At 45.1% G+C, this 24548-nt stretch overlaps 1 protein-coding gene across 2 annotated transcripts in view; it reads left to right on the top strand.

Moving 5' to 3' along the window:
• Positions 1–24548, top strand: part of ANKRD29 (ankyrin repeat domain 29) — a 56407-nt gene that overhangs the window by 17845 nt on the left and 14014 nt on the right. Inside the window, exons 4-8 of one of the 2 annotated variants that reach the window (XM_047793933.1) lie at positions 3188–3286; positions 7808–7906; positions 11410–11508; positions 20697–20795; positions 22603–22698. In XM_047793933.1, the coding sequence (XP_047649889.1) occupies positions 3188–3286; positions 7808–7906; positions 11410–11508; positions 20697–20795; positions 22603–22698 (492 nt within the window). The remainder of the gene's footprint in view (positions 1–3187; positions 3287–7807; positions 7907–11409; positions 11509–20696; positions 20796–22602; positions 22699–24548) is intronic. The other variant, XM_047793934.1, reaches the window with a different exon arrangement.

The raw sequence follows: 24548 nt of genomic DNA, 5'->3' as shown, positions 1-24548 counted from the left end.
GGGGATTCTTTTGTTGGTTGGTTTGGTTTTGCTTTGGGGGCTGCACCTGTGGCAAATGGAAGTTCCCAGGCTAGGGGTCGAATCAGAGCTGCAGCTGCCAGCCTACGACATAGCCACAGCCACGCCAGATCCGAGCTTTGTCTGCAACCTGCACCACAGCTCGCGGCAACACTGAATCCTGAAGACCAGACAGGAACGCTTGGTTTTCCGTGATCCCCTCTTCTCTGCGAGCCTGCCCTGCAGTTGTTTCAGAAAGGACAGTTCATCCACCAAACTTTCATCAAGCAATACACCCTCCTTCCAGACCAGACCCCTGATCCCTAAGTGCAGAAAATTCAGCACCAAGTATAAGGGCTTCTTGTTTCACAGGTGTCTAGAAGTCCCTCCTATCTCCCACTGGGTTTCCCCTTGGCCGTGGCCCTTGGGGGAATGAATGATCCTTAACAAAGAATCTGGAGACTGGTTCTCTATATCCCCAGATCTGCAAGCCGGGGCTTTGAGAGGAGCAGTATAGAGTACAGCTAATCCACCCAGCCTTCTCCTAGACGGGTCTGCTGAGCAATTTCACAATGCTGGATTACTGTTTGAGGTCATTTTCACTTCATCTAATTTTCTTCTAGAAGGAAAGTGTTTGGCCCATTTACACCTCTGCTTTAAAATTTCCCTAATCTTTTACTTTTTCCTCTCTGCTTGACAGGCTTTATTTATTTTAACTTAAAAAAAAAAAAAGATAGATTAATGAAAACAATACGACCCAAGGCTGCTCACTCAAAAACTGTATCCCAAAGGGCTAGTTCAAGATACACAAAACTCTCTCAAGAACAATGGAGAAAAGCTGGGAGAAGAAGCAAAACATTTGCTTGATTTCCAGCCAGTGTATGCATTTTATGGCTTTTATGTTTATCTGTTTGGTTCCAACGGCTCACCTGATGTTCTTGGAGATGAAAATTATTGTGCATTGAACACAATGGCCCTTGAGGGCTTGCCAAAGTGTGCCAGGCCTAGAGGTCACTTGTGTGGCACAAATAACAATAGCATGTTAAATTCCCGGTGATCCCTGAAATTCCCTGAGCCGGGCTGACCTGGAAAAACAGCCTGAGGGAGGCCCTGACCTCACCTCGAATGTTTTGGAAGCTGAAAGAGAGTGCCTGGCAGTGCTGTGGAACTGACTCTTCCTTGAGAGACTTCTTCCTCGAGCAGCCTTCTTCCTTGGTTCATTTGTGGTCCACTTTGCAGGATCGGAGTATTGCTCCGGAAAATGTACCTGCCATTGTTTTCTTAGCTTGGCAAACATAGTTTGCAAGAAAGACAAACTGGAAGTGATGGTCCTGAAAGACCCTCTCTCTCAAGAACCAGCAGTATTGACTGAAAAACTCCCAGGCATGGGAGTCACACATGGAGTTGTCATGAAGCTCAGGGTTTCAGGAGTAAAGCACATGAACTTAAGACCTTTATTCAGACTCCAAACTGGAGTCTGGTTCCTGTTGTCAGCAAATTGCTGCATTAATGTGCACAATGATTCATAGTATGTATGTTCCGAAATCGGCTCAAATGGCTGTAGGTAGGATATTTGTAATTAATGTATCCACACCTGAGCAAGAACCTTCCACCTTAACCCTCCCAGGTAAGCTGTGGAAAGAGAGATTTCTCTTCCCCGTGCTTAGGAAAGTATAGTGTTGGCTTCATCTCACACTCTAAGCATTGGCATGAAGAGCATCTTTATATGAAATATATACACTGCCCAGAATGGTATGGTGATTTTGCTCATATTACACAATAATTTGGTACCCAAAAGAGCCTGGGAAGAAAGGATACTAAAACTCATCTCTGAATATCTTCAATAAGTCTTCAGTAAGTTTAAAATTTGGAATCAGACTGTTATTCGTTCATAGGTCCTCTTTTGAGAATTCCTTTGAGCTCACATGCGTGAATTACTTAGATCCTTGCTTTCTGCTGGTAGCTTCTTACTCCAGGCACTCAAATTTGTAACCAGAACTTTACCAGAGTTCTTCCCTATAGGAATGAATCCCAGTGCTTCCCAAACATTTTACCTAGCGTGTTAGTGTCCTATGATGGCTATAACAAATTACCACAAACTAGGTGGCTTAAAGCAAGAGAAATGTGGAGTTCCCGCCTGGTGCAGTGGGTTCAAGAGCTGACTGCAGTGGCTCAGGTTGCTGCTGAGGTTCAGGTTCCATCCCCAGTCTGGCATAGTGGGTTAAAGGATCTGGCGTTGCCACAGCTGTGGCATAGGTCATAGCTGTGGCTCAGATTCAATCCCTGACCTAGGAACTTCCATATGCGGGTGCAGGCATGAAAATAAAAATAAAAACAGAAATGTATACACTCTCCGTTCTGGAGGCTAGACAGTTTCAGGTGTGAGCAGGGCTGTACCCCCTCTGGAGGATCCGGGGAGATTTCATTCTTCCCCTCTTCCCGCTTTGGTCACTGTCTACATTCCTCCACTTGTAGCCCCATCACCCTAATCTGCTTCTGTGGTCTCATTGCCTCTTCCTCTTCTCTGTGTCAAATATCCCTCAGCCTCACTCTTACAGAGACATCTGTCATTGGATCTAGGGCCCATCAGGATAAGAACTGCCTCTTAAAGTCCTTTCCTTAATCCCACCTTTTACCATGTAAGATAATATTTACAAGTTCCAGGAAGTTGGACAAGAACCTAGCTTTGAGAGAGTCCACCATTCATCCCATTACAGCAAGAATAACGTTTTCCTTTCATCTTGTCCCTTAACTTGAGCAAGGAGTACAGTCAGTTCAAATGTAGCTCCTTCCTAGGCTAGAAGTTTGTGTGCAAGGATATTGTTCTGTTTTGTTTGCAAATGCATAAATCAAATGTAATGTAACCAAATGTCTTTTATGTCTCTCTCTCTCTCTCTTTTTTTTTTTTTTTTGCCATTTCTGGGGCCGCTCCCGCTGCATATGGAGGTTCCCAGGCTAGGGGTCGAATCGGAGCTGTAGCCACCAGCCTGTGCCACAGCCACAGCAATGTGGGATCCGAGCCGCGTCTGCAACCCACCACATAGCTCACGGCCACGCCAGATCCTTAACCCACTGAGCGAGGCCAGGGATCGAACCCGAAATCTCATGGTTCCTAGTCGGATTTGTTAACCACTGAGCCACGATGGAAACTCCCCAAATGTCTTTTAAAGCCAGCCTCTCTCTCTCCCAGTCAGGTACAACGGCCCTGTTCTTTGCTGCCCAACAAGGACATAATGACGTCGTGAGATTTCTCTTTGAATTTGGGGCATCCACTGAATTTAGAACCAAAGTAAGAAAACTTTCTTGATTTTATACCTGTTTGAAAAGTTTCAACAGTCATGCACGTATTCATTTCTCTTTATCTGTAGTGTGAATTTCTGCTTTGCTTTTTATAAAATTTTCAGGCCTAAGAAGGTAGGTTTGGTTTACTGATGATAGTTTAGGAATCTCAGGATTTCAATTCAAAACATGATGTTGTTACTCTGGGATCATAATTGGAGAATTTGGGGGCAGGACTACTTAGATTCTTTCTTGTACTAATAGCTTTCTACTCTGGGACACTAACTTTAACAAGTTTAGCACTTGTTAAAATGTCAATAACTTTTAAAACACTAACTTGTTATCAGGATGGATGCAGTAGCAGATCCAAAGCTTTGTAACTTCCCCTGTTTTCCTAAGCTTTTTTGTGCTTCAAAGTTAAGCCCAGTGCTATGGTAGGAATTGTTGGGAGTATTAAGCTAATCCTAGTGAATCTGAGAGATTTCTAAGGAGGGTTTGGCCGGCAATTTACTTTCTGAGACATCCTCACTAAAACATATGATTACATGGAGTTTACGTCATGGCTCAGTGGCTAATGAACCCGACTAGTATCCATGAGGTTCGATCCCTGGCCTCACTCAGTAGGTTAAGGATCCAGTGTTGCTGTGAGCTGTGGTGTAGGTCGCAGATGCAGCTTGGGTCCTGCGTTGCTATGGCTGTGGTGTGGGCCAGCAGCTATGGCTCCAATTGGACCCCTAGCCTGGGAACTCCATATGCCATGAGTGCCGCCCTAAAAGACAAAACACCAAAAAAAAAAAAAAATTATGTGTGTGTGTGATTACATTTTATATAGTTGAACAAGGAACCGTGGGTCTTCCTTTAAAGAAGTCATTGATTCCTCACATTTGACCTATGGATAAGAAAACTGAGCCTGCAGAAAGATCAATTTTTCGTTCACAATGTGACTTTTCATGGTAATTTTTTGTAGTAGAAGAATTTGAACTGCCATCGTGTTCTTATAATTGAAAACTTATTTCTGGCCTGGTCATAAAAAAATTCCTGAAAATCTGCCCTAGTTGGAAACTTTTAGGTTTTCTTAATCCATTGTATGTGATATTTTGATATCAAGGGAGTTTCCAATGGTTTTTTTTTCTTTCAAATGCTGAATAGATATGAATTTCAGTCAGTATTTCTGTCTTTCCTAAAACCTACTGTCAGACTGATCCTGTCCCCAAACATGCTGAATATAATAAAGAGTAATCCAAATATGGGTGTATATATTTTATATTTTTTAATTACAAAAGTGATACAACTACAATTAAAATATAAAGTTATACACACCTAAAATTCAACTCTGGGGGTTCCCTTCATGGTTCAGCAGTTAACAAACCTGATTAGGATCCATGAGGATTCGGGTTGGATCCCTGGCCTTGCTCAGTGGGTTAAGGATCTGGCGTTACCATGAGCTGTGGTGTATGTTGCAGACTTGGCTCAGATCTGACGTTGCTGTGGCTGTGGCTTAGGCCAGTAGCTGCGGCTCTGATTCGACCCCTGGCCTAGGAACCTCCATATGTCTCGGGTGCGGCCCTAAAATAGCAAAAAAAAAAAAAAAAAATTCAACTCTGAACTAAGTTAAAATGATCCTGTGGGAGCTCTTGCTGTGGTGCACTGGGACCAGCAGCATCTTGGGAGTGTCCGGATCCGGGTTCGAGCCCCAGCCTGGCACAGTAGGTTAAGGATCCTGCACTGCTGTAGCTGCAGTTTGAGGCTCAGCTCTGATCCCTGGCCCAGCATCTCCTTATACCACAGGGTGGCCAAAAAAAAAAAAAAAGAGAAGGGAAAAAAAATGATTATATGTGATCATGTGGCTGCTTCATCTTTCTTGGTTAGCAAGTTAATGCTGGCCTTTGCACATGAGCCTGTTTGTGCTGTCCCAGAAATCCATGGAACGTGGCCCAGGGTGAGCCGTTCCGCATGTTTCCATTAGGTCAGCTGCAGGTGTCTGAGCGTTTTCCATGGGAAGAAGAGAGTGTCCAGAGGCTTTGAATTTTAGTGTGATCCTGTCATCAAAATTGACTTTTGTGTCAACAACGGTTGTCATTGTAATTAAACCTATGTTCCCCCAAATGTGTCTTTTTTGTTTTGTTTTGCTTTTTTATGGCTGCATCCATGGCATATGGAAGTTCCTGGGCCAGGAATTGAATCAGAGTGAAGCTGTGACCTATACCAGAAGCTGTATCCTTTTTAACCCACTGCGCCAGGCCAGAGATCAAACCCGTACAGTGACCCCAGCTGCTGCAGTCAGATTCTTAATCCACTGTGCCACAGCAGGAGCTTCCAAAAATGTGTTTTTTCAAATAAAAGGTGTCAGCTCCTCTATGACAATCATCATGTTTTCTCTATTCTCTAAATCCATTAGGCAAAGAGCTGGGAAAATTGACACAACAAAACTTGGTACTCATTCTGCTGTTTAACAATTTCTTGATGCCCACCTACCCCCCCTCACCCCTACACCCACTGGCCTTAGCCCTCCAATCTTTCTGCTCCATGTCCCATGCTTCAAAATGCAGCTCTTCCCCACCATACAGCCCGTCCCTCGCCAAAGCCTTACTCAGCCATGTGTATCCCCTGGATCTTCCTGGCCATGAATGCAGGAGCCTTATAGAAGGGTTTCTCCACCTGAGGCCCACCTGCCACCTGCATCTCATAGTCACATCACCTGACTGGTCAAAAGCCTATTTGTGGGCATTGCTCTAAATAGATCTACTGAATCTGAAGGTGGAGTTCTGAGAGTAGACTTTTTTTTTTTTTTTTTGTCTCTGTCTTTGTCTTTTTAGGGCTGCTCCCATGGCATTTGGAGGTTCCCAGGCTAGGGGTCGAATTGGAGCTGTAGCTGCCGGCCTACACCAGAGCCACAGCAACGCCAGATCCGAGCCTCCTATGCGACCAACACCACAGCTCACAGCAATGCTGGATCCTTAACCCACTGAGCAAGCCAGGGATCAAACCCGCAACCTCATGGTTCCTAGTCGGATTTGTTAACCACTGAGCCATGATGGGAACTCCAAGGCATTTTGAATAAACACTCTAGACCCAAATTTAGAAACCACACTATCTTATATTTATGATTCATATTTTAGAACCAGATTCGATGTTCTTGTATTATTTATAATTAGCTCAAAAGTCCACATACCAATTCACAGAGCCAAACAGACAACACAGCAGTCCTAGATAGAAAAGGAGAATACCTCAGCCTGGCACCTGAGGAAAACCATTAAGGGTTTCAATTGACCACAAACTCAGTGAGTCAGTAGCATGGTGTGGTTGCATAAAAGCTAATTCTAATTTAGGCTGCAGAGATCAAAGTAGAGTAGATGGAACTAAGGAAAGTCCCATTGCACAGCAGACCGCATCTGCTTTCTAGTGCTCGGTTGAATTCTAGGCCCATGTTTTTAAAGAGATCTGGACAGACTGGCACATGTTCAAAGGAAAATGCAAAGTAGGAGGGTGAGAAGTATGCAGAATATGCTGGAGTTACCGTCTTTAACGCATACAGATCCTATCCTGTGAAGGCAGGGACCCTGGAGTGTTACTCCTTAAAAACACCTTTATCGCAGAGCCCGACAACTGGGTGAAACCACAGGGAGAAGCCAACATTCACTATTTGGGTCTCTGGCCAGAAATCACAGAGACAGTTCCGATGATTCCAAGACACAATTGATTGGTACAGACTTTCTGTTCCTTTTTTTTAATGGCCGCACCTGCAGCATATGGAAGTTCCCCGGCTAGTGGTCAAGTCAGAGCTGCAGATGCCAGCCACAGCAACACCAGATCTGTGACCTATACCACAGCTCATGGCAACGCCAGATCCTTAACCCGCTGTGCAGGGCCAGAGATCAAACCCACATCTTCATGGTTACCAGTCAGGTTTATTGCTGCTGAGCCACAATGGGAACTCCCCAGGCTTTCTGTTCTTTGTTTCTTCTATTGAGAGGCAAATAGGTGATTCTGCACTTGACTTGGAAAATTTCTGAATTAATCATAATAACTTAGTTAAATAGCTATACTCTATCTCAAACAAGTCACCCGAGTATACAACATAATGCACCTCTTAAGATGAACTCTGGTAGTTCCCGTCATGGCTCAGCGGAAACAAATCTGACTAGCATCCATGAGGACATGGGTTCGATCCCTGATGTCGCTCAGTGGGTTAAGGATCTGGCATTGCCATGGGCTCTGGTGTAGGTTGCAGATGTGGCTGAGACCCAGTGTTCCTGTGGCTGTGGTGTAGGCTGCCAGCTGCAGCTCCGATTCAACCCCTAGCCTGGGAACCTCCATGTGGTGCAGGTGGAGCCCTAAAAAGAAAAAAGAAAAAAAAATGTGAACTCTGTCATGATTGTAAAGAAAAAGTAAAAGAGATACAAGGGGAAACGTGAGTTTGTTATTATGTTTGGGAAATTCCTTTCCAAAGTTCTCACTATGTGAGGAGCACCTGCTTGGTAAGATTTGTGCCTGCACTGTTCTAATGCGTTTATCCCTTGCATAACCACAGGATGGGGGCACTGCCCTGTTGGCCGCCAGTCAGTATGGGCACATGCAGGTGGTGGAGACCTTGCTGAAGCACGGAGCCAACATCCATGACCAACTTTATGTGAGTGTGTTTCACAGGGGCTTTAGGGGGACACTCGATGCACACAGCGCTGCGATCCAAAGCCAGAAGTGGCATCTGAGACAGCAAGGGGAGAAAGACGTAGTTAACCGGATGAGCTTTTTCTATGTAGAAACCGCATCATCTTATTTACCCATCTTTGCTCTGCCCTTTTAAATCTCTTGCACATCTGGATATTTATGCAGTTAGCTTCAAAAATCACATGATACATACTTACTGTATGTGATAAGCCTAGTGTATGGACTTGCTGAAAATCCAAGAGAAATCATCCTGTTGTAGAGTTATTTGGAAGGAAGAGAGCAAAAAAGGACAAATTAAGTTTTTTCAAAGAGAAGTGAAGACAGGTGGATAAAAACCTGTGAAATACATGCACACCATTGACCTTGAAAGGCAGCCACTGCCAGGGTGAGTCTGTTTGCAGCTAATTGAAAATCAGCGCATTACCCAAGCACTCTTTTATTTTATTTATTTTTCCGTGGTCACACCCTTTCCAAAGTTTACACAAATACGTCTGACAAATAACAGACCTCTGTGAGGTACATAGGATCTAGCCTTACCCTTTGCATTTCAAAATCTATAACAGTCTTTGAACCTGAGCATTCCTAGGTTGATGCCTGGACTAGTTGACAATGGTCTGAAGGAGTGAGTCTCAACTCTGGCTGCCCATTCGAACTACCTAGGGAGCTTAAGACAGTTCTGCTTCCTGGGCCCACCCCAGACAAGCTAAGGCACAGTATGGGCAGCAGGTGCTTCTAACATGTGCCCATGTCAAAGAAACACAGGTCTCCAGCTCTGTATTTCTTCAGCAGGGTGGTGCAGGATATCTGAGAGTGTGTATGAGTATATGTCTGTGCAGGTTGAATAGGAGGAGCCCCAGTCTTTGGAAAAGGAAAATGAATGGTGACTTTCATAGCATTACCACCAATAGTCAGTAATCCAGATTGACTGTGGGTATAGAATTTGTACTGTTAGATAATATCCTTCCACTAGTCTCACTGAGTATGAAAACATAGAGTTTGGGGAGAGCCCATTCCCGTGATAAACTCCCCTGTTGTAAGGTGACCAGAATTTCCATTTTATGTTAACACTTCTTACCCTTATCTGAACAGTCCAACTATAAGTGTTTCCTTTAACAACAACTGAAATGTGGGGCAGGGGAAGGGGAAGGTGTCAGTGGTACCTGAAAACTTCTAGGAACAGACATTTGTAATCCACAGTAAAAAAAAAAAACAAAAACAAACAAAAACACACACACACACACAAAAAACAAGCGTAGAGATCTGTTTTGGAAAATTCCCAAGAGCTAGCAGCTGCTAAGGGTCTGGAAGACTTCCTGTAGCAACACAACTGAAAATCATATCCCCGTATCAAACATCTGCTTAGGAGTTCCAGTTGTGGCTCAGCAGTAATGAACCCAACTAGCATCCATGAGGATGCAGGTTCGAACCCTGGCTCTGTTCAGTAGGATCCAGCATTGCTATGAGCTGTGGTGTAGGTCACAGCATTGCTATGATCCAGCATTGCTATGAGCTGTGGTGTAGGTCACAGACATGGCTCAGAGCGCACAATGCTCTCGCTGGTGGTGCAGGCTGGCCACTGTGGCTCCAATTTGACCTCTAGCCTGGGAACTTCCATATGCCATGGGAGTGGCCCTAAAAAGAAAAAAAAAAAAAAACTGCTTAAAAATCTGTACAGGCTGAGTAAATATTTTAATGACTGCCTTCACGGGTGTCTGGCAACTCAGCTGACACCCACTGGAAATCCAGCACCCTCTGCCTGGTTGGACTTGCAGGGAAGGTGCCCTGAGCATGTGGTTAACTACACCTATGGGAGGGGTGCTAATTAGCTGTGTTAACTAGGTGTTTCCCATTAGATGTGCTTGGGTTCTGCACTCTGGTCCTAAAGTAATGAGGCTCACGGTGTCCTGGGAGTGCTGTCCTCACCTTGGGGAGGGTTGGGTAGGCAGCTCCCAGCTGACTAATGTACTTGCTGAAATTAATGACACATCTTCAAGAAAAAAAGAAATGCCCAGAAGATGTAGAAACCAAAAGGAAGTTAAAAAGAAACCTAGAGGAGGTTCCCTTGTGGCGCAGCCGGTTACGGATCCAGTGTTACCGCACCCATGGCACAGCTGCAGCTGTGGCACCAGTTCTGTCCCTGGCCTAGGAACCTACACATACCTCGAGTGTGACCGAAAAAAAAGAAATGAGAAAACTAAAGAAAATTGGAAACAAGCTCTTGCTTTGGGCTTGCATGCAGGATTGCTGAGTTGTGTGTATAGGTATGGTTGGAGTCTGCTGGGCTGGCATGGAGAGAGTTCATGGACATTCTTACCAGGCCAAGCATTCTGCAAGTATCTTGTGTTTTAAAGCTTAGAGAAACTACATGTTGGGAGAATGTGGAAAAGCAAGCGCACAAGAGAAAAGAGTAGAGAAGATGTCATTAAAAGGACACTTTTCAATGCATGTATGTGTATAACTGAGTCACTTTGCTGTATAGCAGAAATTGGCATAACATTGTAAGTCAACTATCATTTTAAAAAGTAAAAAGATAAAAAAGGACACTTTTCATTCCCTGTTCATCAAAGCACACAAAATGGATTTGGGAGACTTGGTTTTTATTAACAGACTTTATTTTGTTTTTGTTAACAAACACAGCTCTTAATGACAAAAGGATTGCAATGAAATTGTATTGAATATATACATTTTTTAATTGAAGAAAAACAGGGTGAACTCTGAGATCATGGCAACAAAAGCAGAAGGCAGCTAATGAGAAATCTATGCAGACACAAGGAAAATGATGACTGGCTATTTGGAAAACCTAAACTATCCAACTAGCTGTGTCATAAGCTCTGTGACAAAGATTTTGTTGAGTGAACAGACATTACATAGGTTGTAGCTCATCCTTATACAAATCTCTATTTTAAACATTACCTTTCAGCCTGATGTAGTGTGATGTTTTAGAATAATTCTTCAAAGAATAAAACACTAACTAGCATGTGAAAAAAGTGGGGGGAGGGGGTGGAAATGGAAAATTGTTTTAAATCTGGGGGTTTTTTTTCATTTTAAAAAATTTTATTGACGTATAGTTGATTTACAATGTTGTGTTCATTTTTCCTGTCCTTGGATGTATTATTTTTAATTTTTTTTATTTATTTATTTTTGCTTTTTAGGGCCACACCTAAGGCACATGAAAGTTCCCAGGCTAGGGGTTGAATAGGAGCCACAGCTGCCAGCCTACACCACAGTCACAGCAACGTGGGATCCGAGCTGCGTCTGTGACCTACACCACAGGTCACGGCAACACCGGATCCTTAATCCACTAAGCAAGGCCAGGGGTCGAACCCGAAACCTCATGGATACTAGTCGGATTCCTTTCCACTGCCCCACAACAGGAACTCCCGAGTGTATTATTTTTAAATCAACTTTCTTTTAAAGTAAATGTGAAAGATGACTAGTTAACCTTTTCAACTTATTCTCTGTCAGGATGGAGCCACTGCCCTCTTCTTAGCTGCCCAGGGGGGTTACTTGGATGTGATTCGGCTATTGTTGTCTTCAGGAGCAAAAGTCAACCAGCCCAGGCAGGTAATGCTTGCGCGTGTGCGTGCAGAGATGGGTGGGGAGGACCCATCATCCTGCAGCAGCCCCTGCCTGAGATAACCCATCAGCTGTGGGTGTCTTAAAACCCTTTTGCGTCTGGATGAGAGTTCGTCTTGGATTAGGGTTTCTCCTGTTCTTTGCTCTGGGTCCACCCGAGAGCCTATGAAATCAGGCTGACGTCACCATTCAGTACTTTTTTAACTCAGTGTTTGGTGTCTGAGGTCAAGTACATACTCTGTCACCTCCTATTCAAATAAAGGATGGCTGCACTGAGGTCAGGAGAGTAAGTTCACCTGCGACATAGGTAAACAGAGGTGAGTGAGGTCACCTTGCCCCACCCAATCCCTCTGCTGATATGCTGCCTTATCTCTATCCACCACTTCTTATGCTGTGCTGGAGAGGAGCCGTGTGGTTGGAATCATAGGGGGGTTCTGCCCCTTTATCTCTCACAATTAAACACTATTGAGACTTCATTTACCATAAGCAAGGTTTTATCTGGCAAATCAATTAACTGATACTTAAAGGAACAGAACTACAAGGTGATGCAGGCCACATTTATAAATGGCAAAGAACCGTCCAAATGTAAAGCATTAGAATTAGCTTCACTTATGTAGGAACTATTTCTCCACTAATTAGTTTTGTTTTTGTCCTTGTTCTTGTCTTTTTAGGGCCACACCCATAGCATATGGAGATTCCCAGGCTAGGGGTCGAATCGGAGCTGTAGCCACTGGCCTACACCACAGTTACAGCAACCTGGGATCCAAGCTGCATCTGCAACCCTCAGCACAGCTCATGGCAACGCCGGATCCTTAACCCACTGAGCGAGGCCAGGGATCAAACCTGCATGCTCATGGTTGCTAGTCAGATGCGTTTCCACTGAGCCACAACGGGAACTCCCAGCACTCATTAGTTTTTAACAAAACATTTCAGATTAAGGTAACATTATTTTAAATGTAGTTTTCTAGGGAAAAGTCAAGCTGATAACTTACCAGTAGATGACAGGCAGGCAGATTGCCAATGTAACATGGTATGATCAGAGAAGGCCTGTGTGCTCCTGTGAGTGAGTAGCCACAGGAACTTTAAGGCAGTCTGAGCTCTTGGCCACAGGCTTCTTCAGCCTGTAGACATCCAAGTGCATAAGGAACCTGAGAAAAGAAAGAACCTTTGGGTAGAGTGGATTTGAGGTCAGGAATCCTGAATTCTAGATCCATCTCTAGTGGCCACCATGGCTCGGGAACTTGCACATTAAATCCAAGACGTTAAAGAGTAAACCAGCAGTGCCTTGGTAGCCCTTAGCTGTGTTGGTTCTGGTTCCAGTAACTAGCTGTGTGGTTTTGAATAAGTAACTCCACCTCTCTGGATCTCTCTTCTTTCATCTGAAAATTAGAAGACTGGACAGAATGATCCGATAATACCTTCAAGATCCCAAATTGCTGATGATTGTTTTATTCAGTGTTCAATCTGCATTTCATGAGCGCTTGCCATGTGCCAGACGCTGGCATGAAAGTAAGATCACATTTTTAGAATTTTAAAGATATTCTTAGGTTTGGAGGGCCCCAGGAATACTCCTGGGAAAGGAAGCTTTTAGAAAAAGTAGCACTTCCATATCTGCCAGTGGTGATATTTAGAGATTTTTCTTGTTGGTCCTTCTTATTTTGAAATTACTGATTGATTCTGAATCAGAGGCTTCATTTTATCAAAGTTAATGAAAAGAATGTTATTTTTAGATTGTGTAGTTTGATTGGGAGGCTATTAGTGAGGGTACCACTGAATTTAGAAATGAGCAATTACCAAGATGATCAAATCTCTCTCTCTCTGTACATCTGGCACTTTGAAAAATCTGTTTGTAAAATAAATTGTTTTATTTGTATGTCTAAAGTATTGTTTGTAAAAAAAAAAAAAAAAAACACACCCCAGCTTGACATAACAGATAATATTTCAAATGTTGCCTGGATCAGGTCCATTAAACCTAAATCGAGGGGTTCTCTTGTAGTGAATTAAAGAGCCAGTGTTGTCATTGTAGCACCTCTGGTCACTGCTGTGAGGAGGGTTGGATCCCTGGCTTGGGAACTTCCACGGTAAATTCAAGAAGTTAAAGAGTAAACCAGCAGTGCAGTGGTAGCCGCCACACACCCCAGCTGTTTCTCATTCCTCCAGAGTGAGAATAACCTGGTCAAATGGATGACCTGGTATGGGAACAGGAGGACCCCGCCCTTGGGTCAAGGAGCAAGTGACATGCCTTTCCAAAGACTGCATCTAATGCAACTGTTTAGAATTGTGAGAGCCCAGCTCTGAAAAGATTGTTATTTAGGAAGGGGTATTTTATAAGAATTGCTTTGCGGGGGGAAGGGTGATATGATGAGACTTCTTTCCTTTCATAGACTACACTAACCCCTTTGTACCTTCAAACCATAATCTTTTTATTGCCTTCCATAAGCGTATAGGTTATCTAGTCAGGTCAGAGTGGTCCACGTTATGTCTTCTCTAAAAGAGTAAACTGCATATTTAATTCCATTCCAAGAAAACAAGACATGTCAGAAATACAGCAAAAGTGATACCAATCCCACTGACTTTGTCACACGTTATGAATAGGTTTTTTTGGTTTTTTTTTAAGAAAGCCTAATTAAAAGTTTCTAGGAAGTTCCCCTAGCTCATCGGGTTAGGAACCCAATACAGGAGTTCCCGTCGTGGCGCAGTGGTTAACAAATCCGACTAGGAACCATGAGGTTGGGGGTTCGGTCCCTGCCCTTGCTCAGTGGGTTAATGATCCGGCGTTGCCATGAGCTGTGGTGTAGGTTGCAGACGCGGCTCGGATCCCGCGTTGCTGTGGCTCTGGCGTAGGCCGGTGGCTACAGCTCCGATTCAACCCCTAGCCTGGGAACCTCCATATGCCGCAGCAGCGGCCCAAGAAATAGCAACAACAAGAACAACAACAACAACAAAAAGACAAAGAAAAAGAACCCAATACAGTGTCTATAAGGATGTGGCTTCAGTCCCTGACCTCACTCAGTGGGTTACAGATCCAGCGTTGCTGTGAGCTGCGATGTAAGTTGTAGATGTGGCTCAGATCCTGCACTGCTGTGGCTGTGGTGTGGGCTGGCATGCGTAGCTTCTATTCGACCCCTAGCCTGGGAACTTCCGTATGCACAGGTGTGGCCCTAAGAAGAAAAAAAAGAATCCCTGCAAAACTCTTCATGTAGTGGCCAGTACCTAGGCACCTCATAAATGTGAGATATCACTGTTACCATTATGATTTCTGTTCCATTCAGGCCTTCCTGGAATAGGAAACCCATCCAAATTCAAGGCTGCTCTGTTTCTCTCATAGTCCAAATGGTCTCATCTCAAAGTTCCTTCTTGTCTTTCTTTCTGTTTTCAACTCCTTTTTATTTTGATCAGCATCCTCTGCCTACTTATCTTATATGTGGTCCCCAGTGTACAGTTCAGACTCCCAAACTCTTAGAGTAGTTATGTCATGGTTGCAGCTTGTCCTTGTCCCCCAGGCCGCAGTGGACTGGCTGGCCTGCCCATCCTTGGTCTGATCGTGGGGAGAGTGGGCCTGAGTGGGCAATTCAGGCATCTGGTAACATCCTTTACAGACTTATTTGCTGGGCCAAGGACACAGAGCAGATGAACACAGTAATGAGAAATGGGCTCCAGGTCAGGGCTCCAGGGCTGGTAGCAAAGTTGTCTCCATATTGAACCCCCTCTGTTCCTGATTTGGTTTCATACCTCTTGAATCCCCAACTTAGAATAGAATTGGTCCCCAGCAGTTGTTGTCTGGCTTGAGCCTGCAGGTGAAGTAGCCTAAGTGAGATTCTGGAAGGCAGTAGAAGCAGGCCTGGTGCCACTTAATATACTCATTGTCATGGAAGAGAGTGGTTTTATGGTTTTCATTCTTTTTTTCTAAATCATCCTTAGGAGCCCAAGTGAGGCCAAAGAAAATTTAGTCTCTCTGGAGTTGCTGTTGTGGCACAGTGGAAACGAATCCAGCTGGTAACCATGAGGTTGCAGATTCGATCCCTGGCCTCACGCAATGGGTTAAGGATCTTGGCGTTGCCATGAGCTGTGGTGTAGGTTGAAGACACGGCCCAGATCCCCCGTTGCTGTGGCTGTGGTGTAGGCCGACAGCTGCAGCTCCGATTCGACCCCCAGCCTGGGAACCCCCATATGCTGCGGGCGTGGCCCTCAAAAACAAGCAAGAAAAGAAAAGAAAATATAGTCTCTAATACAAGTTACATCATGTACTTCATCTCTTGCTGTGACCACACTATAAAAATATATTAGAGGGTACTGGAAAATATCATCCAGATGAAATGAGGGAATAACAGCTGGAAGGAAAAGTCCCCTATTTAACCAGCCATCAGGTACTAGAAGCCTTTGTCAATCCTGCTGTTTGGCCATCAGCCACTGTGGAAACCCTCCAGGCTTGGGGAACTCACTACCTCATTAGCATATTTAGTCTTTAACAAACCCTCATTATCATTTCTTTCCTACATTCAGCCAGTGAATCACTTGGTATGCAAAATAAGTCTAAACCCATTTCTGCTTGGTATAGACATAAATAGTAAATGACAGCTATCAAAATCCCTCTGAATCCCATCTTACTCAAATTAAATGTTCTGTTGCTTTAAAAAAAAAAAAAAGTGCTATTGAGGCTGTAACTTCTATTTCGTGATGATTTCTTTGATTTTATTTACTTTAAAAGTATATAATTTTGTCAGGAAGTATTTTAAAACATTTTCAGTTTTTTGCCTACTCCACTTCTCTCTACAATAAAGGAGTTAAATTGACTTTATTTCCATCATTTTTATTATGAAATCGTCCTCACAGTGAAGATTCTATTATAATAGAAGGAAAAAGTATGAGAAAAGAGGAATTGAGGTGTACAGAAGAAGAAAACCTCTCTTTTAGATAATCAACTGATAAATAATTTGATCTGATGATAATGCTCTAATTCACATTCAACTTGCTGGGTTCAAAAATGAACTTTGGGAGTTCCCGTTGTGGCTCAGTGGTTAACAAATCCGACTAGGAACCATGAGATTGCGGGTTCAATCCCTGGCCTCTCAGTGGGTTAAGGATTCGGCGTTGCCGTGAGCTGTCGTGTGGGTCACAGACTTGGCTCAGATCCTGAGTTGCTGTGGCTGTGGCGTAGGCCGGTGGCTATAGCTCCGATTAGACCCCTAGTCTGGGAACCTCCATATGCCTCGGGGAGTGGCCCAAGAAATGCAAAAAAAAAAAAAAGAACTTTGGAGTTCTCCGTCTTGGCTCAGTGGCTTACTAAACCAACTAGTATTTGTGAGGATGCAGTTATGGCCTTGCTCAGTGGGTTAAGGATCCTGTGTTGCCATGAGCTATGGTGTAGGTCGCAGATTCAGGTCAGATCTGGCATTGCTGTGGCTGCGGTGTAGGCCGGCAGCTGTAGCTCCAATTTGAACCCTAGCCTGGGAACTTCCATATGCCTCGGGTGTAGCCCTAAACCAAAAAAAAAAAAAAAAAAATCTGCTTTGGAGAAGTAAGCACCAGTAATGAAATACACAGGTTTCCCCCAAATCTCATTGTTCTAATCATTCCTGCTGCCTGCTCAGTCAGTTATCTTACAGGGTAACTGGGAAAATCAAATTAAGTAAACCATATGAAATGCGTTGTAAACAAAAGTACAGTTTGTTACTTCCTGTCTTTCATGATAAATAATATTCAGATTCAATTATCATGTTCTAAGCATCTGTCAGCCAGTCCTTGTGTTCAGCGCATTTCTGTCTGTTTTCTCCTTCACGTGTTTCTCTGTGAGGCTGATATTTTTGCAGAAGGGGCCACTGAGGCGAAGAGGGATTTACCTAAGTTCTTATAACCAGGACGTGGTGACTTCTTTTTCCTTCTGCTATGACTATTGCAGTGAAGGTGATAATATTTGAGTGTTAGCGTTAGTGTTAAAATAATAACATAGCTCCCAATATAGCACCTCTCAGCACTTTTCCACACATCAGTGTCAATTAGTAGAATTTCACTAAAAACAGCCAAACTCTTGGAAATCACAGGGAACAGTCTGGGGCTGCCTTTCCTTGCCTGCCCTCTGGTGGTGATATTGACAAAGAACAAATGAACCCAGAGTGAGTGGGAGAGGAAAGAAAATGCATTGGTACCTGAGCTCTGAAAAGGGCTGTGGAGCCCAGACTAGCCTCTCCTGGCTTCTGGGGTCCCATACGCACCCCGTGGGCTGCAGCCAGCTGGGTTTCCCACCTTGCTTGAGCCAGCCACCCCTGTACACACCACTGTGACCGGAAATGTTCTTCCTTCTCCATGGAAGGCCCTTCCCTCCTCTCACTCCTGGCAAAATCCTGCTCCTCCCTTGAGACCCAGCTCAGATCCCACCCATCTTTGAAGCTGACCCTGTAGCCTCCAGGTGGTAAGAAGGTCCCTCTCCTGGTTCATCATGGGCATTTTTGTCTGTATTGTGATACCACAATTGTACTAAAATGTCCACATCTCTTCTCCACTAGACAGCATTCCTTTGAGAACAGAAACCGTGTCTTGTTTTTAGCACTCTCCCCAAGACTTAGAAGATGCTTAATAACTGTTGGGTGTTTGAATGAATGAATGATTGGTTATGTCCTGAATTGGGAGAATCAAATTAAACAATGAATGTAGAAGTGCTTTGTAAGTTCAAAGTACAGGTGGAGGTATTATTTATATTGCTGATGATAAAGGACATTCGGATTCAGGCCTATGTCTAAGAGGCCCTTGTAAGAGCGTAAAGTAGGTCAAGGTGTCCAGCCTTCATCCATCCTTTGTTCCAGCTCCTCGCCCCCCATACCTCTCCCAAGACACAGCAGTACCAAATCCTCCCCTCAGCCCCTCCAGGAGTCCTTCTAGACTCCTGATCTGCCATCATCCGCCACCTTGCTCAAAGGTCTTCATCCTCTGTCCCTTTGCCAGGACAGCAGTGGGCAATGACCCTGTGCCTGCTGCAGGGGACACACTGGAGCTGAAATCATATCCTCCAAGATCAAGTGAAACCAGATTCTGTAACTGAATCACCTTGCTCTTTAGTCCACATTCCACTGATGAGTATTTCAGTCCTATCTGACTAAGGCAGTCTCCTTGGGCCTGATAACCTTAATTACCTCAGTTAGGTCTGGATTCTCCATCCTCCTGCCCTTCTCTCCAAGTGACCTACGTTCTCGGAGGCCAGACTATTACCTTGGCCTTGGGGTGGAGATGGGTTGCTCGTGTCTGCTCCCTGCGCTGGCTTGTCAGCCTCTCAGGTCCCTGAGCATCCTACACAGGTACCTTGAAAGCACAGCTTGTCCACCCGATGCCAGCCCTGCCATCGTCAGTGTTCCTGATGTTTTGTGGCTTTATCTCCCCATCCCAGGCTTATCCCAGGCTGCTGTTTACCCAGCACTTCTGATCTCCTACAGGCGGGGCGGGGGGTGGGGGGGGGGGCTCCTGGGTGGAAGTGGACCTGGGGGTATTGGGGGCATGTCCCACATTGGCCCATATGACTCCCATGGCTATTTCTCTTCTGTCAATAAGGGGCTTGCAGCATTCCTGGGTTTCATCCCAAGAACGAAAGAGAAAGTCTTTCCCCTCTGGAATTCACCATAATTGATCTGGTTCTGGCAGTCTAGCTTACTCAACCCAGATTCCACCCAACAAGGCAGGAAAACAAAGACACTCATGATCCCCACCTCCTCCACTCCCTCTTTAGTGCCTCCCTCCATTATCCACCTGGGTTCTTTTTTTGGTTTTTGGTTTTTTTCTGTCTGTTTTAGGGACGCACCAGCAGCATATGGAGGTTCCCAGGCTAGGGGGTCTAATCAGAGCTGTAGCTGCCGGCCTACGCCAGAGTCACAGCAAGGCAGGATCCGAGCTGTGTCTGTGACCTACACCACAGCTCACAACCACACCGGATCCTTAACCCACTGAGCAAGGCCAGGGATCAAACCCAAAACCTCATGGTTCCTAGTCGGATTCGTTAACCACTGCGCCATGATGGGAACTCCCCACCTGGGTTCTTGAACTCTCTAATCAATAGAAACTGATAAGAGGCTAGACAAGAACTTCAGACAAGGCTTTATTGGACCTCATGCTGGGGCAGGAGGGAGTGAAAACAAAAAAGAGATGCCCTTGCTCAGTCCCTGAGGGGTGGGCAGAGTGGCTTCTTAAATTGGGTGCGGGTGGGGGCAGATTGGTGGGTCCCGCCTGAGGAGTGGCTTAAGCGGTCTGCCTACCCCCTTAGTGGTGCTGTGTGCAGGGGTCATGAACAGTACCCCGATTTTTCTCCCAGCACCTCAAAAGTGGCAGTTGGGCTTGGCCTTTCTGTGTCTTAACTGTTCATAATTTTCCTAACTGTGCATGTCTGCAATTATTTTTAGTCCCTTCGTCTCTTTGTATTCTGTTGCTCCAGACGTTTGTCCAGGTGCAGTCACTGCAGTAAAGGGTCCCAGGTCCCAGCCTGTCTCACTTTCTACAGGAGAAAGATTTTCTATTTTTATTTCTGTCAAATCCTTCTCTGTCCCTTAGATGTTTCACCTTTTCCTCTCTGGAGCAACACACCTCACCTGCATGGCCTAGGGTCCAGAAAAAAGGGTGGTTGGGTGAATAATACACAGGAAGTATGAAAACTGGGGCTCTGCTATCACTGGCCAGTGCTCAGCACTTCCCAGAAGACACAGCATCACATTCTGCATAAAACTGTCCTCCCTGAAGACCACGTGGCTGTGGGGGGTTCTGGACCAGGGAGAATAGTGGGAGAAATGTCTTTGGTTTTCTGACCCTCCAACCCTTACTGGAGGACACTGCCTCCTCTTCTGCAGGAATTAAGGGCATCCAGGAAGCAGGGCAAGGAGAACCCAGACAGGAGGAGTGTGTGTATGGGGGTGGTGGTGGGGTAGTTAGGGCAAGCTGGCTTCTCCTCCCTAGGTTTGTGGAGGTTCTGCCTGAGTGTTTGGTTCTGTGGGGACTGCGCCCCTCTCGAGGGGGCAAAAGGCCCTGTGGGGCAATGGTTTTTCTAAGCCAAGATCTGAATATTGGTAATTACCCAAGTAGTTCCGGCACTGCCAAATGCCGGTCTATGTAGGTGGGTTCAAGTTGCCCTCGTCGCGTGTCATCCAGAGCTCTCACGGAGCGTTAACCTGCCGATCCATGCTCGCTGTGCCCTCTGCCCGCAGGATGGGACGGCGCCACTGTGGATTGCGTCGCAGATGGGCCACAGCGAGGTGGTGCGCGTGATGCTGCTGCGTGGAGCCGACCGCGACGCCGCCCGGAACGTGAGTGCGGGGGACAGCTGCCTGCGGGCTCGGGTGGTGGCGCCTTCCATGGAAGCCTTGACCTCCAGGTTGAACTCTGCTGAGAACATGCTGCTTTATTATCTCTTTAGCTCACCAGGGTTTGCTCCCAACCTCCACCCGCCTTTTAGCAGGAAAACAGGGGAAAGGTCTGAATCAGTTGAAACCTAGCAAGTGCTGTTCAGTCTAGGGGGAAATGTTGAATTCCTAGGAGATCCTCCTCCACCAGAGATGACCTTGGAGGACTGGGGAGATAGGAGACCCAGCCTAGGCTGACCTTATGGGTGTGTCCGCAGCGGCTGCTGGTCCGCCTGGCGCTGTGCCTCCTGCTAGCCTCTGGGCAGCAGTGCAGCTGGCACGCGGGATCTGTGGTTTGGGGTGTCCACATCCCCCACTGACCTTTGCTTAGCCTCAGTTGGAGTCACCTCACTCTGCCATTTTTTTTAACAGTATCTGGCCTTTTCACCCTTAATATTACCCTTGCCTATGTGACCCCCACCCCCCTTCCAAGTCTGAGCCCAGAAAGAGGAAACCGGAAGACACACATACCACTAATCAGACTGCTTCGCTGCCCTCTTTCTCACTCTTTCGGTTTCTTCCCACAACCTCTGAAGTCAGAAAAGAAAAATCCTTTGTTCTCCTCTTCATCCTGATTCCAGCTAAACCTTTAGCTGGATGTTTCCTTTGCTGCAGGAGGATCCTGGGTGTTTCCTTTGCTGCAGGAGGATCCTGCCAGCAAAATCCTCCAAATTCAGCAGTGGATGTATTAAAGCAGAAGGGGAAACTGGAAGATCTCTTCTCAGGCCAGAAAAGGATGACAGGAGTTGAATATTAATTTGAACTTGTCTTTGTCTTCTTTTCAATCTGTCCCCTCCCTACCCTCACCCCAGCACCACCACAGTCAAACAGGCACCTAGGGAAGACAAGACCAAGGGTGTATACAAGGGAAGGCAAAAGAAAAGGACATTAAAAATTTTAAAACAGTAGATACAGCTCAACAATTATTTAAATCATTAAAAAACAGTCCAGGGGTTCCTTTGTGGTGCAGCGGGTTAAGGATCCTGCATTGTCACTGCAGCAGGTCCAGTCACTGCTGGGCGTGAGTTCAGACCCTGGCCCAAGGAACTTCCACATGCTGGGGGCACGGCCAAAAAAAAAGCAGTTCAGGAGTTCCTGTTGTGGTTCAACGGTAACGAACCCAACTAGTATCCATAAGGACGGGGGTTCGATCCCTGGCCTCGTTCAGTGGATTAAGGATCCAGCATTGCTGTGAGCTGTGGTGTAGGTCCCAGGTGCGGCTTGGATCCTGCGTTGGTGTGGTGTAGGCCAGCAACTACAGCTACAATTCGACTCCTAGCCGGGAACTTCCAAGTGCCATGGGTGCTGCCCTAAAAAGAGAACAAAAAAAAACTTTCGACAATTTATTTCTAAGTTGTGAACTGCAGAGAGTGCCTCTTTAGTCCGTCAAGGTCCAAAAAATATCCTGTTGGAATTTCTCCTGTTCCTTACCCAGTATCCTAAGGCACTAGAGGACCATGAATTCCCAAGTGGCAGGATTCTAAGGTGATGTAAGAAGTCCCATATTTTGTCTGGGATTCTTTCATGCAGCATTAACTGGTTAATATGCTCTAAAATGCTCTTAGATTGAGAGACGTTGCAGGTCTGTGAATTAGTTTACACATTTTGCTTCTTTCTGACAAACGTATTCCTGGTTCTCAATGAATACTTCATCCTTAGCCAATACACACCTGTGTTGATAAGCAACTTTTCTTTTCCTCCCCCTGTAAAGGATGGTACAACAGCATTATTGAAGGCAGCCAACAAAGGGTATAATAAAGTTATAGAGGAGCTGCTGAAATTCTCACCTACCCTCGGTATTTTGAAGGTAAGACCTATGGAGAAATTTTACCCATCTCCAAAAGAGAGAGGTTAGAAACTAAGACACTGGTGCTTGAGGACTAGAGTAGAATCTGGGTATCATTTGCATGATTAGCTGAATTGAGAGAACATACCTGCAACTTCTTAATGTTGGAGGTTGCCTGGCACTGGTAGAAATCAGAAGGTAATAAAAGAAGTGAGCCAAAGTCTATAGGTACCTAGTTTTCTAGGGAAAAAAAAAAATTAGAATGTAGTAATAAAATTACTAAATTGGAAAGTCAACCATATTGATCCATCATTGGAAGATTTGTGAAATCCTCCACAAGTCATGAAAGACATGATTTATGTGCCATGCTACATGAGGGACGGGTACTCCCATTGCTTCTCTTTGTTATCTGGAGCAAAGGTCCACACTGTTACCTTATATGGAATAAAATAAGCCTCAAACATCTGGACACCTCAGCAAATGTGTCATACGGAGCCCTGAAACTCTTAAGTTGTAATCATTTTGGATAAAAATATTTATAAACAAGAATATCTACCAGAGATTGACAATCTTTTTCAATAAAGGACCAGGTACCAAATATTTTAGGCTTTGTGAGCCGTACAGTGTATGTTGGAACTGCTCCACTCAGCTGTTTTAGAAAGAAAACAGCCATAGAAAATAGGACAACAAAAAGTGTGGCTGCATCCAGTAAAACATGACTCAGCACTAATGAATCTGAGTAGTATCCATGAGGATGCGGGTTCGATCCCTGGCCTTGCTCCTGGGTTAGGGATCCAGTGTTGCCGTGAGCTGTGGCGTAGGCCGGCAGCTGCAGCCCTGATTCGACCCCTAGCCCAGGAACTTCCATCTGCCGAGGGTGCAGCCCTAAAGAGACAAAAACAAACAAAAACTTGATGGATATTGTGTTTCTGAAATGTCATATTTTCACATTACAAAATAGTCTTTTAACTTCTTAAATTCTGAGCTTGTCAAGATGTAGAAAAATAGGTGATGGGAGGTGGGCTTGATTTGGCCTGAGGCCTGTAGTTTGCTGACTCCTGACTCCTGGTGTACACTCTCTTGTTTTGTTAAATAAAGGACACCCAGCCTGTTCTAAACTTGGGACAGCAGTTTAGGTACTTTTGAGGTTTACTGACATGTCTAACGTCTCCTTGCTCTTGGAGTTCCCGTTGTGGTGCAGCAGAAACGAATCCAACTAGGAACCATGAGGTTGCAGATTCAATCCCTGGCCTCACTCAGTGGGTTAAAGAACTGGCATTGCTGTGGCTGTGGAGTACGCCGGCAGCTGTAGTTCTGATTAGACCCCCCAGTCTGGGAACCTCCATATGCTGCAGGCGTGGCCATAAAAGGACCAAAGACAAAAAATAAAAAGAAATAGTCTCCTTGCCCTTAAGTGACCCCAGAAACCTTTTGGATGCCTTGTGTCTAATTTTTATGTGTTTACGCTCCATTGTAGCTGTCAGCTGGGACAGAGCTGCTGTGGTGGGTGTCCTGGCCCTTCCTGCCTCAGTGAGCTAATTCTAATCTTGGAAGTGAGAAATCTGTACTTTTTAAATATTGTTTGGAAAGAAAGAATAAACAGTCTATGAACGTAAATTCTCTGTGAATAAAAGAAATGAGCTTCACAAATGGACTTTTCAGGAGTTCCCACTGCAGTGCAATAGGTTAATGATCCAGCTTGTCTCTGTAGATATGCAGGTTTGATCCCTGGCCTGGCGCTGTGGGTTAAGGATTTAATCCCTGGCTCAGGAATTGCCATACATCTTGAGTGTGTTGCTGAAGCTGTGATAGAGTTTGCAGCTGTGGCTCAGATTTAATCCCTGGCTCTGGATTGCCATACATCTCGAGTG

Source organism: Phacochoerus africanus, chromosome 8 (assembly GCF_016906955.1).
Source record: "Phacochoerus africanus isolate WHEZ1 chromosome 8, ROS_Pafr_v1, whole genome shotgun sequence".
Lineage (NCBI taxonomy): Eukaryota > Metazoa > Chordata > Mammalia > Artiodactyla > Suidae > Phacochoerus > Phacochoerus africanus.
Note: the sequence above shows the minus strand (reverse complement) of the source record. Positions and strands in the feature narration are given on the sequence as shown.